General features: G+C 41.5%; 1 protein-coding gene and 1 pseudogene across 1 annotated transcript; both read left to right on the top strand.

Moving 5' to 3' along the window:
* Positions 1 to 8,244: 8,244 nt before the first annotated feature.
* Positions 8,245 to 9,449, top strand: LOC109902926 (leukotriene B4 receptor 1-like). The gene has a single exon (XM_020499616.2). The coding sequence runs from the start codon at positions 8,369 to 8,371 to the stop codon at positions 9,272 to 9,274; it is 906 nt and encodes a 301-aa protein (XP_020355205.1). The 5' UTR covers positions 8,245 to 8,368; the 3' UTR covers positions 9,275 to 9,449.
* A 2,781-nt stretch (positions 9,450 to 12,230) lies between these two features.
* Positions 12,231 to 18,063, top strand: part of LOC109902927 (protein MMS22-like) — a 28,931-nt pseudogene continuing 23,098 nt past the window's right edge.

Genomic DNA, 18,063 nt, shown 5'->3' with positions numbered 1-18,063 from the left:
CGCCACCTTGCCCTGGATGAGGGCAAGATTCTTGGCAGTCTGGCGAAGTACACTTCCAAGCAAGGGCTTTGGGATGGAGATGTAATATGGCAGTTGAGCCAACATATCTCATCAGCCACCTGGTGTAAGGGAGTTTGTGGATCTGAGGCTCTTTCCCCTGTTTCCTCCATCATCCTCCGAATCCCAGCAACATCAGCCGCCTCAGAGCGCAACTGGTCCTTGTTTGGGAACACACACACCAAAGCACGCAACAGGCTGACCAATACAAGGGTTGAAACACCGGTGGACATCAGGGCAAATTTGAGGCGGTTTGAGTCTGACAAGGAGCCATCCTCAACAAGGTTGGAAAGTGACAGTGAAGATGAGGCCTCAGAGTCTGATGTTCAAGAGGTGGACATTGAGAAGACATGGAAGCCTGAGAGGAAGACAACCATCATTTTACAGATATTTGTTGAAAATGTTGGGGATCATTCAGTGAAAATATCCCATCAACTCATTTAATTAAAGTTAAATTCGTAACTAAATAGTTTTTTGGATTTCTATTGGAAGGATTTAATCATTTGCAATTATGTCTACTTATGATAAGGTCAAAGTTTTATGGTTCTGTCTCCATATGATATGGTAAATATATCCAATGCAAAAAAACTATACATTTAAATGGAATTAATATTAATTTGCATATATTTCCGTTAATTCCCATATATTCCCGTTAATTCCCACGGAAAGTTTCCACCTCTGAATATTCCCCAAAATGTGCAACCCTAGTCCAGGCAGCAGCGGGCAGAGCCAAGGCTGAAATGTGCTTACGTCCTCAGGGTGAACATTAGGGAGTCGATCACCAGGGCAAAGGACACAACCCTGATCACTTATCAATAACCTCACACTCAACCTCACCCTCTCCTTCAATAGTTTGACCAGGCAAAACAGAAACTGGGAAACACAATATACCGCATGACACTAACACTGTTCCTCGAACTACAAAAAACGGAATATCTTGGCGCATTGACATACAGAAACTACTATGCCACACAATTACATCAGCTACACAAACACCCTGAATAGGCCTAGTCGCTTTACAAAATACTGTACTGATATGGTACGAATCAGTCATACAGACAGATGGACAGATGAGAAGACAATAGATCAAATGGAAGCCAATAGGCCTAATCATTTCTAAAGACAACTGGATTTCTTGTTTCAAATTTTAGTATAGGATTCCAAGGTTGGCCAGTGACGATAGGTAAGAGTGGAAGTGAGTGTGTGTGCGTGTGTGTGTGTGTGTGTGTGGGTGAGAGGGGGTCTTTGATCAGATATGAAATATTCAGAAAGCCCGCTGTAATTTGATGAAAGCCAGATATCCTCAAATGGAAATGGAAGTCAGCACTTTCACACATCTCCCGACAAAAAGCCCCTCAGTAAAACTGATTTAAAGAATGAAAATTGCGGGTCCATAAGATGAAGTAATAAAGGCAGGTTTTAAATATGCACTGACCTGTGATATGAACTGTAGTCCGTGCTGCTCGGCCAGGGCTCGTGCATCTGTGGCGCCTCTGTCCATCTCCACAGCATAGAAGAAGTGGGGCTTGGTGCCGGGCTGCCCCCCTGTGGTCGCTAGAGGCCACTGCAGCAGGCAGCATACAGTCAGCAGCACAACCACCGCCGCCCTGTCCTTCCAAGGCCCTGATACACAGAAATATGGTTTAACTCATGCCAAGTTAAAGCCTTAGGCTAGTTACTGTGAGGGAGCAACAACAGAATTTTAACTTAAATTTCTAAATCCTCAATTACAAATCAATTGTGTTTACAAGTTACACTTCATGATGGTTTGTTAACCAGCACCGGGCATTACCATTTTAACTAGCTATGAAACTGCATAGCCAAAGAATAACAAAATGTTGTAACAAAATCAAAAGGTACAACAGTTGGTCAAGTTTGACAGGAAAATGTCCAGTTCAATAACAAATTAAATGATCATTTATGTATCGAAATTCAACGATCACTTTCGAGCATCATGAAATAGATGAATAGGGGAACCACTGCATGATAATGCCCGCTTTCAGAGTGTGTGACTGGGGAAATGCAGGCCTGAGGTCCATCCCTCTACAGACAAGCAAAAGAAGGTGCCCGTCTGAGCCTGACCTGCTCATCTAAATGAGTTATTAGGTGAGAATAACATTATAATGCATTGTAAGACTTCCCATGAGCAAGACCCCTTTATAATGTCTGATAATCATCTCAGACTAAAGAACAGCCCATTTGAGACCGTTAAAAATGTTGTGCATAGAGAGACCTAACACATAAGTGTTGTTATAAGACATAATCATGTAGATTTAAATATTCCACTAGTCAAATTATTGCTGTAAATGTACTGAAACAACCCAATCTAATTCAAGCATGAGCATATAGTGTAGATGTTAGTTCCCCTTCAGCAGAGTACCACAGTCCACAAGTTGTCATATCATATGACAATGACTATGGCTTTGTAACAATGCTAGAGCACAGTTAGTAACAGGATCCAGCAACCTCTCCCTAGGCCTATAACATTATACTGGAACATTTAATAATAGTAAACCTTCAGCATAGACCCTAATACTTCCCATGTGAGCCACTGTATCAAATTCACATGCAAAGAGCGGATGTAGCCTATAGCGTACAGTATATATACCACCCACCTGCAGCAGCAGAATGTGTCCGAGTCTGATCCTTCACTGGTCTCTCCCCGTATGCTGCAACTGGGTTAGAACTCTGGCATAAGAGCCCAGAGCATGAAAACACACACTTTCACACACACACACTCTTCCCACACATTTAATCTCTTGGCCTTAATGCGAATGTATCGAATGCAGAAACACAGCACTCTCCTTCTGTGGACTTTCATCTTCATGCAAAACCATCTCTTTATCTGCCTTTTTTTATGCCATCCCTCTATCTATCCTGTTTTATTTGCGCCACCATTTGTGTGGGGCTCATGTTATTACATTGAGTTACTGCTATAACCTACTCATACCTGTTTGCCCCGAGCCTAAAAGTTCCAATGGAGTCATTTGTATTTCAATATCACATCCTTCCTGGGTAACAATTAAGTGCCGTCCTGTGACTTTTTTCAATTAAAATGATAAAAAATGAACAAAACTAGCTTTTTAGCAAAGATATATTTCTCAAGCAAGAATTTCACTAGGACTGTCTGGAAGAGGTATATGAGTGAGGGGAAAACTGAAAACTAGCTGAGGGAAAACTGAAAACTAGCTTTTATTGGCAGCGAGGTTAAGAACTCTCTTTGTTATCGGTCTATTTACTAATTTGTCACCAGACAGGCCAAAACTCCATCCCACCAAAACAGGTTGAAATTTCTGGTTTTCTTTTCATACAGCTATTACTAGAAGGGCATTATAATAATTTTCACAATTTCACGGTATTATTCCAACCTCATAGAGTGGAAATGTATATAAAACACAGGAATATCACGTTTTTTAACTGCACTATGCCTTTAAAGGATGTATAGGAGACTTTAGATATATCAACTGCAGGGAAGTCATAAGGTTTTCCCAGGGAAGAATGATACACTATATACAGAAGTATGTGGACACCCCTTCAAATGAGTGGATTCGGCTATTTCAGCCACACCTGTGGCTGACAGGTGTATAAAATCAAGCACACAGCCATGCAATCTCCATAGACAACCATTGGCAGTAGAATGGCCTTACTGAAGATCTCAGTGACTTTGGCTCAGTCATAGGATGCCACCTTTCCAACAAGTCAATTCGTCAAATGTCTGCCCTGCTAGAGCTGCCCCGTTCTAGTATAAGTGCCGTTATTGTGAAGTGGAAACGTCTAAGAGCAATAACGGCTCAGCCACGAGGTTGTAGGCCACACAAGCTCACAGAATGGGACCGCCGATTGCTGAAGTGCTTAAAAATTGTCTGTCCTTGGTTGCAATACACACTACCAAGTTCCAAACTGCCTCTGGAAGCAACGTCACCACAATAACTGTTCGTCGGGAGATTCATGAAATGGGCTTCAATGGCCGAAGCCTAAGATCACCATGCGCAATGCCAAGCATCAGCTGGAGTGGTGTAAAGCTCGCCGCCATTGGACTCTGGAGTAGTGGAAATGCCTTCTAAGAATCACGCTTCAGCATCTGGCAGTTCAACAGACAAATCACCAATGCATAGCCCCAATGCATAGTGTGGTGCCAACTGTAAAGTTTGGTGGAGGACGAATAATGGTCTGGGGCTTTTTTTCATGGTTCGGGCTAGACCCCTTAGTTCCAGAAAAGGGAAATCTTAACGCTACAGCATACAATGACATTCTTCTGACATTGTGACAACAGTTTGGGGAAGGCCCTTTCCTGTTTCAGCATGACAATTCCCCGTGCACAAAACGGTTTGTCGAGAGCCCTGACCTCAACCCCACCGAACACCTTCGGGATGAATTTGAAAGCTGACTGCGAGCCAAGCCTAATCGCCCAAACATCAGTGCCCGACCTTACGAATGCTCTTATTGCTAAATGGAAGCAAGTCCCTGCAGCAATGTTCTAACATCTAGTGGAAAGCCTTTAAAAAATGACATGATCAGTTATGTATCGAAATTCAACAATCACTTTCTAGTATCATGAAATAGATAAATAGGGGAACCACTGCATGATAACGCCCACTTTCAGAGTGTGTGAAAAGTGGGGGGACCAACTCCATATTAATATATGAGATGACCACATACTTTTGGTCATGTAGTGTATCTATGAAGGACTGAATATGATATACGGACAGCAAAACAGCTGTTACATTTTTTGAGGAAACGATACTTCCAAGTTACAAAATTACATATTGGTTTCCTTACACTGTAAGCAGTCTAAGGACACGGTACAGATGTAGGATCTTAATTTGATCAATCTTTTTTGGCTGACAATTGTATTTACTTGCACAGCCGTCACTGCATACTTGTAGTGTATTCAATGTTTTAAAAGGCTTCTAAAGTAAGTCATTTGTCCCCTACAAAATCCTACAAAAAATGTCCATTAATTATAAATCACATGATAATTCACATTTCCTGTTGCTGCAGGATTATTTTCCTGCTGTTGAAAACTGGCTGAAATTAAGATTCTACGTCTTCTACGTCTGTTTACCTGGCTACTGTTTCCAAATGCTAACTTTTTAGCATTTGTGGAAAAAATCCAAGTCAAGCCACATCACACATTTCCCTCTATTTCTCCCCACACAAACGGGATGATTGTTTGATTAATAATAACACATGTTTAATGACGCCATTGTTTTCATTAACAGGTTTACTATTGGTCAGAGTAATGTGAATTTCGCAATCAAATTGCCATTAAAGTGTATTAGCCCTATCCCTGTTCATTGAGAATTTACCTGGAAAGGCATGAATGGTTTATGCCAGGTTAGATAGGTCCTTTCAGGATACTCATTCTCCTCATTTTGGGAGAGCTGCTTGTCAGGTAGCATGCTGTTATAAACTCAGCAAAAAAATAAACGTCCTTTTTTCAGGACCCTGTCTTTCAAAGATAATTTGTAAAAATCCAAATAACTTCACAGATCTTCATCGTAAAAGGGTTTAAACACTGTTTCCCATGCTTGATCAATGAACCATAAACAATTAATGAACATGCACCTGTGGAACGGTCGTTAAGACACTAACAGCTTACAGACGGTAGGCAATTAAGGTCACAGTTATTAAGGTCACAGTTAAACTTAGGACACTAAAGAGGGCTTTCTACCGACTGTGAGACGTCTAAGACAGCGCTACAGGGAGACAGGACGGACAGCTGATCATCCTCGCAGTGGCAGACCACGTGTAATAACACCTGCACAGCATCGGTACATCTGAACATCACACCCGCGGGAAGGTACAGGAGGGCAACTGCCCGAGTTACACCAGGAACGCACAATCCCTCCATTAGTGCTCAGACAAAAAGTGCTCTTCACTGACGAGTCGCGGGTATGTCTCACCTCAACACTGCGAAGACATCCTCCTCCCTCATGTGGTACCCTTCCTGCAGGCTCATCCTGACATGGCCCTCCAGCATGACAATGCCACCAGCCATACTGCTCATTCTGTGCATGATTTCCTGCAAGACAGGAATGTCAGTGTTCTGCCATGGCCAGCGAAGAGCCCGGATCTTAATCCCATTGAGCATGTCTGGGACCTGTTGGATCGGAGGGTGAGGGCTAGGGTCATTCACCCCAGAAATGTCCGGGAACTTGCAGGTGCCTTGGTGGAAGAGTGGGGTAACATCTCACAGCAAGAACTGGCAAATCTGGTGCAGTCCATGAGGAGGAGATGCACTGCAGTACTTAAGGCAGCTGGTGGCCACCCCAGATACCGACTGTTACTTTTGATTTTGACACCCCCTTTGTTCAGGGCACATTATTCCATTTCTGTTAGTCACATGTCTGTGGAACTTGTTCAGTTCATGTCTCATTTGTAGAATCTTGTTATGTTCATACAAATATTTACGCATGTTAAGTTTGCTGAAAATAAACGCAGTTGACAGTGAGAGGACGTTTCTTTTTTTGCTGAGTTTAGCTCTGCCATGTGTTTATGGGCATTTTGCCCTGTGTTTGAGGTAATTTTGCTATTGGCCAAGAAAGGTGATTGTTTTTTATATACTGGATCCAGCCTTCTTCATCATCTGCATGGTAAAATATATATATATTTTTGCACCTGACTGAATCTGAACCTCTGACTGAGTCTGAACTGTTGCTGCCTCACATCAACAAAAAAATCTTAGAAAAACAATTGTTACCTAAATTAATAATTTAGCTTTACATTTCCTTAAAAAGTAGCTTAAACTTAGACTATAATTTGTTTTCATGTTTGTTCTTTATCGCTGCCATTTCAATTTATCCCTCTACATTCACTGAGCAATGATGAACACATCGCTCGGGTTATGCTCTTTCTCCTTCACTTCCTCTTTCACATCACCTCCCTTCAAAACACTCAACATTCAGCCATATGAAAACGGCTACCCACACTGCTCCCCAAACTACCCCATCAATAGGATCATCGTGGTTCAAATCTACACCATCACTCAGGCCCAATCTACAGTAGGAATACCCTTGCTGAAATCAATAACATCGCCAGGGGACTTAGCCCTAGTCAATCCCTGTGTGGAGCTGGAGGAGCCGGGTCTGCAGGGCAGGGCTGTACAGTACGCCCCCTATGTAAGCAGGCCCCAGGCAAAGGCAGGCTGAACAAGGGGCCAGATGGGTCGTGGAGCGAATGGCGTAACGGCAGCAGCAAACTGAATGCAGAGGCGGCCTGGGGGCCTACCGTGACGCTGATAAAGCACCTGTACATTTTTATAGACAAACTACTTATTTCCGTCTTGCATATCAGCTTGGAAAGACTGATAACTTTCTATTCCTCCCATGCGGAAGGATGAAAGGGCCAGGGGAGAGGCCTTTCAGGAGTTTAATTGATCAAGCAGAGGCCACAGGGCTTTACCGGAGATAAAAGTGACTACCACTATGCTCAGCACAATGAGGAGATCTATTTTGGAGGAGACCCAATGAAGAAGGAGAATGTAGCTCATTATGCAAAGTCATTATGAGGCACTAACTATATGGGACTCATTTTTTAAAAGAGTTTTTAAAGAGAGTTTGTGGTAGAATTGAACATGAGTTCCAGAGGTCAGGCTATAGGTCACGCAACACTGCCAGGGTGTTAACTTGTAGACCAGACTTGTTACTGTACTCAGTACAATTAAAATACTTTTTTTTTTTTTAAATGCTTCTCATTCCTTTAAAAAAAAAACGGATATATATGTAGATCCCCTGTTTAGCATGTTAACAATTTATTTCCTAAATTATCTCTTAAATGGATTGTGTTGCTCAACGACTTAGTATACAATTATTTTGAGATGATAGGGCATGACGTTTAAAACATGGCAAACGGGGGAGAATTCTTACATTGTTTCTTGCTCTGAAAATACTAGCATGGAGCCTATGCATTAACAAAACATTAGCATTTTTTGTACTGTTTCAGAACCAGAGGGTATGTTTAAAAACACTGAATCCTTACATACTTAATGGTAAATAGGGTTGGAGAACCTTAACCCATGGAACTGTGGTTTGATTAATACCGAAAGTGCCACATTCAGTTCTTCAATCCATGGAAGGGTTGCCCACATATTCCTTAAAATAATGATGTATTTCATAGTAAAATGTTGAGTTCCGTAAACCTCTAAGGAGTGCCATTTGTTCCTTATTTTCCTTGTAACATGATCAGCAAGCTTCTGCAATTACGAATAGCGAACGTTCAGAAATATTACTAGGTTGTTACCCTATATGACATATCTGGGTTTCACTTTACTGAGAGCCAGTCGACCGGTCAGCTTGCCTTACTGCAAGAAATGGAACAACTTAACGCCCCCACCTCTAATGCCTCCTTCTGGGGTCTGGCTCCTGGCATGGCCTTGTCTCTGTACTGCCTGCTCGGTATTCCTGGTAACATTGCAGTTATAGTCGTCCTCCGTCAGAACCAAGATCTATCCAGTTTGAGCAGGAGACTGATGTTGAACTTGGCTGCATCGGACCTACTCTGCATCCTTACCCTACCTTTGCGTATCTACAACCTAGTCTTCACCTGGAGCCTGGGTTTAGAGCTCTGTCAGCTCAACATGTACTTTTTCTACTGCAGTATCTGTACCGGTCTGCTGACTGTCACACTTCTGAGCATCCAGCGCTACCTCCAGGTGGTGCACTCTCACAGCTGGGCCAGACCGGGAGTGGCAAAGGAGAGGGTGCTACTGGTTGTCCTGTGGGGGGTAGCTGGGGTCCTGTCCATTCCTTATGGGGTGACGGTGCGGGATGTGAAGGATGATAATGGATGGGTCCGGTGCCAGTATGATTTTGCATCAGATGCTGAGCTGGTGGCTGTGTTGCTCCTGCAGACTCTCCTGTCGTTTGTAGTTCCTTTCTTCATCATGGCCACAGCCTATATGCGCCTCCAGCGAAGGGTGAACCAAACAGCATTCTTCAGGAGCCACAGGACGACCAGATTAGTGAGCCTTATCGTTGGGACCTTCATCGTTCTATGGACTCCTCACCATGTCATGAATTTGCTGGGAGTGACGGCCATCTTGGCAAAGAATAAAGCTCTGAGAGTGTTCTGGGAGGACAATTGGAGGATTGCGGGATCTCTGGTCTTCATCAACAGCAGCTTGGATCCATTCCTCTATGCCTTTGCCTCCAGAAACACCCAGAGAGCACAGAGCAGCGACAGTCAGGTAGTGACCACGAGTAGTCACAATCTGTAAGATTTCAAGTCACTCATTGGTAATTTCAACTATTGAAATATTCCCCGTGATACAGGCAAATACGACATACAAATACCGTATTGAGATTAGCACACCTGTCCTAAATTATAATAACCACCCCGAAAAACAAAGGACCTGTATGCATTGTTTATGTTTATTGTAAACCTTTAAATTATATTTAAATAAAGTAATATTGCTTTCATGACCAAAAATATTTTTGAGCATGATATTTCCATTGCTTATCACATAAATGACTGTGGATATTGGGATTCACATTCACACCCACACAGTTCTAGCTATAGCATGAGGTTATTTGGGTAGCCTGTGTAACATTGTGTCACCCAGACAAACAGGGATATAATAGGACGTACTCATCAGTTGCCCCAACTCATTTCTCCATCAACATGCATTTTCGTCCACGTCTCCCATGCTGATTACAGAAGGACATCTTTTCATTAACAAGTGAAAACGTACTTTATTTCCAAGAAACGGTTACCGTTTAGTTAAACATGATACATTTCCAGGTTAATTGATCAAGCAGAGTCAACAGGGCCTTACCAGAGATAAAAGTGACTACCACTATGCTCAGCACAATGAGGAGATATTCTTATGGAGGCCCAATGACAGAGAATGTAGCTCATTATGCTAAATCAATATGAGGTACTAACTACATGGCTCTTTTTTTGTAAAGAACGTTTAAAAAAGAAGAGAGTTCGTGGTAGAATTGGACATGATTTCCAGAGGTCAGGCTATAGGTCGCACAGCACTGCCAGGGTGTTAACTTGTACACCAGACTTGTTACTGTAGACAACAGACTTGTTACTGTAAAAAACAATGGCGCTCATTCCTTGAGCATGACAAACAGTATCTGTAGATCCCCCCCCGATCCCAATATGGGGCAGTTGGACAACGGCGGTTGCTATGCTTTTAGCAGCCCGCTGAACCCCGTTACCGTGGCCCGGATCGACAGTTGGCCTCAGCTCAACGGTCGGGGTTTATCGCTGTCTAGCGAGTTTAGAAGGGGTGAGTGTAACAGAGTTAAGAACGTACCGTAAAGCTCCCTCCACAGCTATCTTGAAATGTCGCCGATGGAGCCATGCAAGGGGTCCCTTTTGTATGTCTCAATCGGTTTGCACAGTGTCAAGGAGGGCGGTCACGTGTGTTGTGAAACAGGATAATTGGTTTGAGCCCAGCATAGGGCAGTCGGACAGTGGAGCAGCATGCTGAGCCCTGTTAAAGCGCTGTAACGGGAGACAGCGTGCTGCTAACAGCTTAGCTTCCTCCACTCGGGACACACTCTTATCAGTTGTCCCAACTAATTTCCCCTTCAACATGCATTTTCGAGAGTTTGGGACTAGTGTATAAGGTTCCATCTGCATTTTTGTCAAAATGTTGTTATTGTTCAATGTTCTCTACCTATATAGTACCTCAAAGTACCCCAATTCATGTTGTTAAGTTCAAAAGAATACTTGATTTAAAAAAAATTGCTGACACCATTCGAACCAATGAGTGTTCAGTAAAGCCAATTATTTCAGAATGATCTTTTTTTGCAGATAAAACCTTATAGTCCCAAACTCTCGGCATGCCCGACATGCTGATTACACATGCTGATTATATTCACAAGTAAAAACTAATACTGAAACAGTTGCTGTTTCACTGCAACATACATTACACAATTCTGGGTTACACCAATGGGGAAAAACTGTAGCCCAATATAATAAATTGCACTAAATGATGCAATAATAATAAATAATAATAATAAAATATGTGCCGTTTCCAGGCCAATATTATGGTGGGTTAATAAGAGGCAGCTAGGGAGAAGTTATGTCAGTCACTGTCACTCAATTAGTACATGTCAGCTAACATTTGATCGATTGCCAGGTAAGTTAGTCTAGCCAGCTATCTAAACTTTGTAGTAATCATCACAGAATTACTGGCTGGGCACGCATGTGCCCAGGGGTCCTGACCTCGAGGAGGCCCCCCATTGGTTGTGTTAGTTACTCTCACTCAGATATCATATGAACATGGCATAAGTCATGGCAAAATATGTCAAAACTGCAGGAAATGAGCTTTAAAACGGCAACATCTTTTCTCCATCCCATGGCAAAACGTGTAGAACTGCAAGAAATTAGCTTAAAAACCAAAATAAATTATCTCAACCCCATGGAACAATGTGTAGAATTGCAGGAAATTAGTTTTAAAACTGCAACATTTTCTCTATGTCCCATGTCAAAAAAGAGGTCGAATTGCATACATTTACTTTAAAACTGTAAAATGTTCCTTATGCTGCCAAATGCTGCTAAATGTCTCGCTTTTAGGTACCCCAAAAAGCTAGAAACGCCCCCGTTTCTCACAATTGAGCATCTCACAGCACAATGGACCATTTGGAAAGACTTAAGTTACACACTCGCTTGTAGGAAGGAGATGTATTAATTTACACAGGTTGAAATTGCCCTCCCCTCTCTCCAAAGAAAGGTTAGCAGAAATGATGGAACCTACCATTTTACATCCAAGACGACTCCGTGTGCTTGCTTTGGGTCTGGATCTCTTGATGTTATGAAAAACATATACGTTGCCTCACAAAACAAACAAATCCAATTCAATGTCTCTTTATTGTCTCTATCTGTGGTGTGTAGGGGGATATTCATAAAAATTTGCCCAGTGGTATAAACACGCGGTTGTAGGTGGACTTATCTAGCCTATATATTCCCTAGTTCTCGAGCATGTATGCAAAGGAAAGCGAATTAAATCTCGTCATAAACTACTCCAGCATACGACAACATTCTGATGCTGTCGAAAATGATTTAGGAAAATATGTGAATATGCATTTGAATGCAAGCATGGTGAGATGGCGAGATACTGTTTTGCAGAGACAGATCTGCATATGGAAATTAGGGTTAGCCTGTGTCCAATTTTACTTCACTGTTGTACTGTTTTTAATGAGACGAGAACACCAATGAGACGAGAACACCAATGTGACGAGAACACCAATGTGACGAGAACACCAATGAGACGAGAACACCAATGTGACGAGAACACCAATGTGACGAGAACACCAATGAGACGAGAACACCAATGTGACGAGAACACCAAGAGACCGACTGTCGGGGAAGGGCATAGGACGTTACTTTCATACAAGGCTACAAATGGCATACAAATATAATGCATTACATCAACTATACCAGGGATGGTCAACTTTGACGGAGGTGGGGGCCAGAAAAAAATGAATTTATAATGAGGGGCCGCAGTTGCTCTCGGGTGTGCGTATCCACGTGTGTATAACCCCGAACCCACCACACCACACCACATTGCGAGCAAAAAAAATAGCATCCCCTGTTGTTTTAAAAAAAGTTTTAGTTAATTTCGTGCAATTCTACACATTTTGCGATGGGGCATATACGTTTTTGAAATTTTACAGTAATCTCTGCAAAACTACACATTTTGCCATAGGGTGGAGAGAAATGTTTGCTGTTTTTAATATGATATCTGAGTGAGATTGACTAACAAAATAAACAGGGGTCCGGATGTCATGTAAACGTACATGTAGTTAGCCAAGTTAGCCTGACTATGAATTTGACACTTCCACCAGCCCCATGCCTCATCTTCCCAACCAAAGTGCCATGGCCAGACTGTTGAAATGACAGATTGTGTCTTTAATGTCGTTTCTCTAAAGTGAACACAGTGGAAGAGGACGCTGGTGTCACCCTTCGTAGGGGAAAGCCAGTGTGAGCTGACCCCATCCCTGCCACCCTGTTTCTCCTGTGCATCTGACTCGGGTCGGGAAGACACCCGGCCACTGTCATCTGACAGCTATAATATTGGCAGGGACTCCCTGAAACAGTAACGTCTCTATGAGAACACAGCTGAGGCATATTTTAGCAGGCTAATATTAAACTGAACAAAAATATAAACACAACATGCAACAATTTCAAAGATTTGACTGAGTTACAGTTCATATAAGGAAATCAGTCAATTTAAATAAATTATTACTGACAGAAATACTCCTCAGTACTCCTTTGTTCAGTGTATAATCTACTGTTTAAGAGTACAGAGACATTACATTAGGCATTTTCCATGACACATGACAAAACAACACTCCTCATGGTAAATACAGTATGAAAGTCCCGCCTACTTCATGGATCATGTCCCACAGTGTTTATGAATGGCCTTCAAGAATATATAATCAAATTAATAAAAAAGCAATCATTTATGATATGTAAGATTATATTTGTATTTGTGGATTAATTTACTCAGTCAATCAGAAATCTTCATAAAAGACATCAGGTAGAAGTCAATTATTCCACGAATACTAATATATTTTACATATCTTAATTGACTGTGTTTTCACGAATTTGACAATAAAATCTTGAAGGCCATTCAATAACAGCGTGGGACATGATCCAGGAAGTAGGTGGGACTTTCATATCGTGTGTGACTCAAACAAAACCTCAAAACATTGTTAGATTGGACAGCTGACAAAAGTGGACAGAAGTAATACACATTATGTTGACCTTGTTACAATACAACAGAATCAGTACTGACAATATTGTTTGAGGAAAACTCCCTGCCTTCAGTGTCTTTTAGGCTGCAGCAGATCTAAGTTACTATTGTCTTCCAAAGGCTGCTGTTGCATCTGGCCCCAGCCCCATGCAGACTATGAGGAGGACACAGTGGATATCTTTGGCTTCCCATGGGTCCCAGAGAATTCTCTGGTGGAATCTACCAAGCTTTTGTTCGGCCTGTTCAGGTGGGAATACAGACAGATCATGTGAAGCCTCAGAGATGGGCAGTGCCACACCTGGCAGGCACACACATACACACGCACAGACACGTCAAGATCAAGGCTAATCAAGATAATGTCCTTCATTTTTTCCCAGACTGTGTATAGGCCAGTAAATGTCACAATTTGTTGTCACCTTTCATGCAAAAGCTTCTTAAACTAGAGACCCTGGTGCAGTCCAGCTCTCATGACTTTGGTAAGCTAACTTAATGTATAGCTTCCTGCTCATGGTTTTGTGAGAGGTTTTGTGAGAGTTCATAAGTTGACATTTGATTAAGGTTTGTGGTAATAACCAAGTGTGAAGTGATTTGGTATGGTGGTGGTTAGATTTTTTTGTAGGTTGTTGTGATGGGGAAATATTGTACTGTTTTTGATGTACTGAATGTACTTGACAATGGTATGTTTCAGGCCAAGCCAGCAGCCTCCATTATGAGGCAGAAGACCTTAGGCAACAGCGTGTGCTGTTTCTCCAATATGTCAAAGTCTTCCTATACAGATAATGCCTGCTGGTCAGTTATTACTGATTCTCACTGACTGTGTTCCTGGCCTAGGGCATAGGCTATCTTTACTAGGCATATACAGTTGAAGTCGGAAGTTAATATACACCTTAGCCAAATACAAGTCTTGAGATGTTTCTTCAAAATATCCACATATTTCCCCTCCTCATGATGCCATCTATTTTGTGAAGTGCACCAGTCCCTCCTGCAGCAAAGCACCCCCACAACATGATGCTACCACCCCCGTGCTTCATGGTTGGGATTGTGTTCTTCAGCTTGCAAGCCTCCCCCTTTTTCCTCTTAACATAATGACAATCATTATGGCCAAACAGTTCTATTTTTGTTTCATCAGACCAGAAGACATTTCTCCAAAAAGTATGATCTTTGTCCTATCCAACTTGTCAAAACTATAGTTTGTTAAAAAGAAATGTGTGGAGTGGTTGAAAAATGAGTTTTAATGATTCCAACCTAAGTGTATGTAAACTTCCGACTTCAACTGTACGTAGGTAGTTCCAGTAAAACACTGTAAGGATTTGTTTTTGTTTAAAAGGTCAAAGGATCAGCATTCAGGTCTGACACCTGACTTTCTGTGATTCCCTGTGTGACCTCTGCACCCTACATGAACCTGGAGCCCACCTCTCCCTTGGAGGAGGGCCCCTGTCAACCATATGAGGAGCTGGAGGCTCAGCTACCCTCTGCTCTGCTGGAGGAGCTCTTTGGGGTCACTCTCCTCATAGTGCGCCTCAAAGACCTGCCGGCCAACATCCAGAGTGCCCTCACCATACAGTGCCATGGCAAGGTAGCCCCACTCACCACACACACAAAGTATGAATATTGTGAGTGAATACCAGACCTGGGTTCAAATATATGTGTATTTGAGTATCTGGTATTTAATATACTTTTGCCCAAAACAAGTATTTTTATTTGAGTGTTTGAATGTAAAACCAAATTGTATTTGACAGTATGCTCAAATACTTATTTCAAATGCTATTTTCAAATACCTGGGTTAAATGCATGGAAGTGTATTTGAGTCAGTGGATTTAAATTTATCAAATACTTTGCAAGTGTATTTGCAAATACATCAAAATATTAAACTACTTGTCTTTTCAAAGAAAATATATCTTAATACTTACTTCTGTTGTGGAATTTCTACGCAGGGACACTCGAAGTCAATCTTAAATAAATCATTCTTTATTAGCAGCATGCTGGAGAGGTTCCAACCAACTCAATGCACCAAGTACACATGTCGATCAGGAGCTCTACTGGGGCAGTCCCGTTAGTTCTCTTATATACTGCAGACAAGTTACATTTGCAAGATTTAGCTTAATCATCATTCATCATTAACGTTAACTTCATTCATGTGACTGACCAATACTGGGTCATGAATGTGACAGACCAATACCTCACAAGGCTTCTTCTCTAAGCTGAGACCTTGGAACTGAGATGTCTTTCGTTCTCAAAACAAGGGTCTGGGCGTACTGCCAAATTGCAGCTACTGATAGTGAGAATTCGTTCAATCAGTCACATTATTAGAAAAGCACAAACATAAAATGTTCCATCACATTTCGTAAGTATGCGAAAGTATTTTATTAGGATCTAAGTTTATCAAATACTAGGATACTGATTACAGTACTCAGATTATTAGGATACTGATAACAGTACTCTGCCTGGGGTCCACACAGAACATGAAACATTACATAATACAGAACATTAATAGACAAGAACAGCTCAAGGACAGAACTACATACATTTTTTATAAAGGCACACGTAGCCTACATATCAATGCATACACACAAACTATCTAGGTAAAATAGGGGAGAGGCGTTGTGCCATGAGTTGTTGCTTTATCTGTTTTTTGAAACCAGGTTTGCTGTTTACCATTCATTACCAGATTCAGCTGAGGTCTAGAACTTAGGGAATTATTTTTTACCAAATACAATGCTCTTAATTTTAGAGATGTTCAGGACCAGTTTATTACAAGCCACCTATTCCAAAACAGACTGCAACTCTTTGTTAATGGTTTCAGTGACTTCATTAGCTGGGGTTGCTGATGCATATATGGTTGAATCATCAGCATACATGAACACACATGCTTTGTTTAATGCCAGTGGCCAGTCATTGGTAAAAATAGAAAAGAGTAGAGGGCCTAGAGAGCTGCCCTGTGGTACATCACACTTTACATGTTTGACATTACAGAAGCTTCCATTTGAGTTCTATTAGATAGATAGCTCTGAATCCACAATATAACAGAGGTTGAAAAGCCATAGCACAAGTGTTTTTCAACAACAGGTTATGGTCAATAATATCAAAGGCTGCACTGAAATCTAACAGTACAGCTCCCACAAGCGTCTTATTATCAATTTTTTTCAACTATTCATCAGTCATTTGTGTCAGTGCAGTACATGTTGTGTTCCCTTCTCTATAAGCATGCTGAAAGTCTGTTGTTAATTTGTTTACAGAGAAATAGCATTGTATTTGGTCAAACACAATTTTTTCCAACAGTTTGCTAAGAGCTGGCAGCAAGCGTATAGGTCTGCTGTTAGAACCAGTAAAGGCCGCTTTACTTCTCTTGGGTAGCGGAATTATTCGGCATGCAGCCACGCCTGAGGACAAAGACTTTCCTCTAGGCTCAGATTATATGACAGAAAGGAGTGGCCAAAGAGTCAGCTACGATCCTCAGTAGCTTTCCAAGCTGTCAATGCCAGGATATTTGTCATTATTAACTTGACAAAATTAAAACTAGCAATGCTTTTCTTTCATTACATTTTTGTTGTTGCATGAATACGATGGCTCACTGTTCGTTGGTGTAATTTCCTGCCTAAGTTTGTCCACTTTGTCAATGAAGTAATCAATTTACAGTACTGTACAGCCATAAATGTAGTGTACAGCCAGACTTATTAGCCACTCCTTTTGACCTATCTCTTTGAACCAGAGTTTTTCAATTCCTCATCAATCCATGGAGCCTTAACAGTTCTAGCAGTCAGTTTTTTAACATGTGCATGTCTATCAATAACTGGAAGAAGCAATTTCATACATTCATCAAGTGCAGGGTCTGGATCTTCCTTATTAATCACATTGGACCAACAAATATTTTTAACATCATCCACATAAGGGTCACAGCAAAATATTTTGTATGATCTCTTATACACTGTTTTAGACTGTTTTGGAACTTTGGCTTTCCTGGATACAGACACTATATTGTGATCACTGCATCGAACTGGTACGGATACAGCTTTAGAACAAAGTTCTACAGTATTAGTAAAAATGTGATCGATACATGTGGATGATCTTGTTCCTGTAGTGTTTGTAAACACCCTGGTAGGTTGATTAATAACCTGAACCAGATTACAGACACTAGTTACAGTAAGAAGCTTCCTCTTGAGCTGACAACTTGATGAAAACCAGTCAATATGCAGGTCCCCAAGAAACTAGACTTCTCTGTTTACATCACATACACTATCAAGCATTTCACACATATTATTTAGATATTGACTGTTCGCACTTGGTGGCCT

The sequence above is a fragment of the Oncorhynchus kisutch genome, linkage group LG13 (genome assembly GCF_002021735.2).
Source record: "Oncorhynchus kisutch isolate 150728-3 linkage group LG13, Okis_V2, whole genome shotgun sequence".
In the NCBI taxonomy this organism is placed as follows: domain Eukaryota; kingdom Metazoa; phylum Chordata; class Actinopteri; order Salmoniformes; family Salmonidae; genus Oncorhynchus; species Oncorhynchus kisutch.
This window is presented reverse-complemented; position numbering and strand designations above follow the sequence as displayed.

Coding starts and splice junctions, on each gene's coding strand:
- LOC109902926 (XM_020499616.2), top strand. CDS start 8,369: ATGGAACAACTTAACGCCCCCACCTCTAATGCCTCCTTCTGGGGTCTG.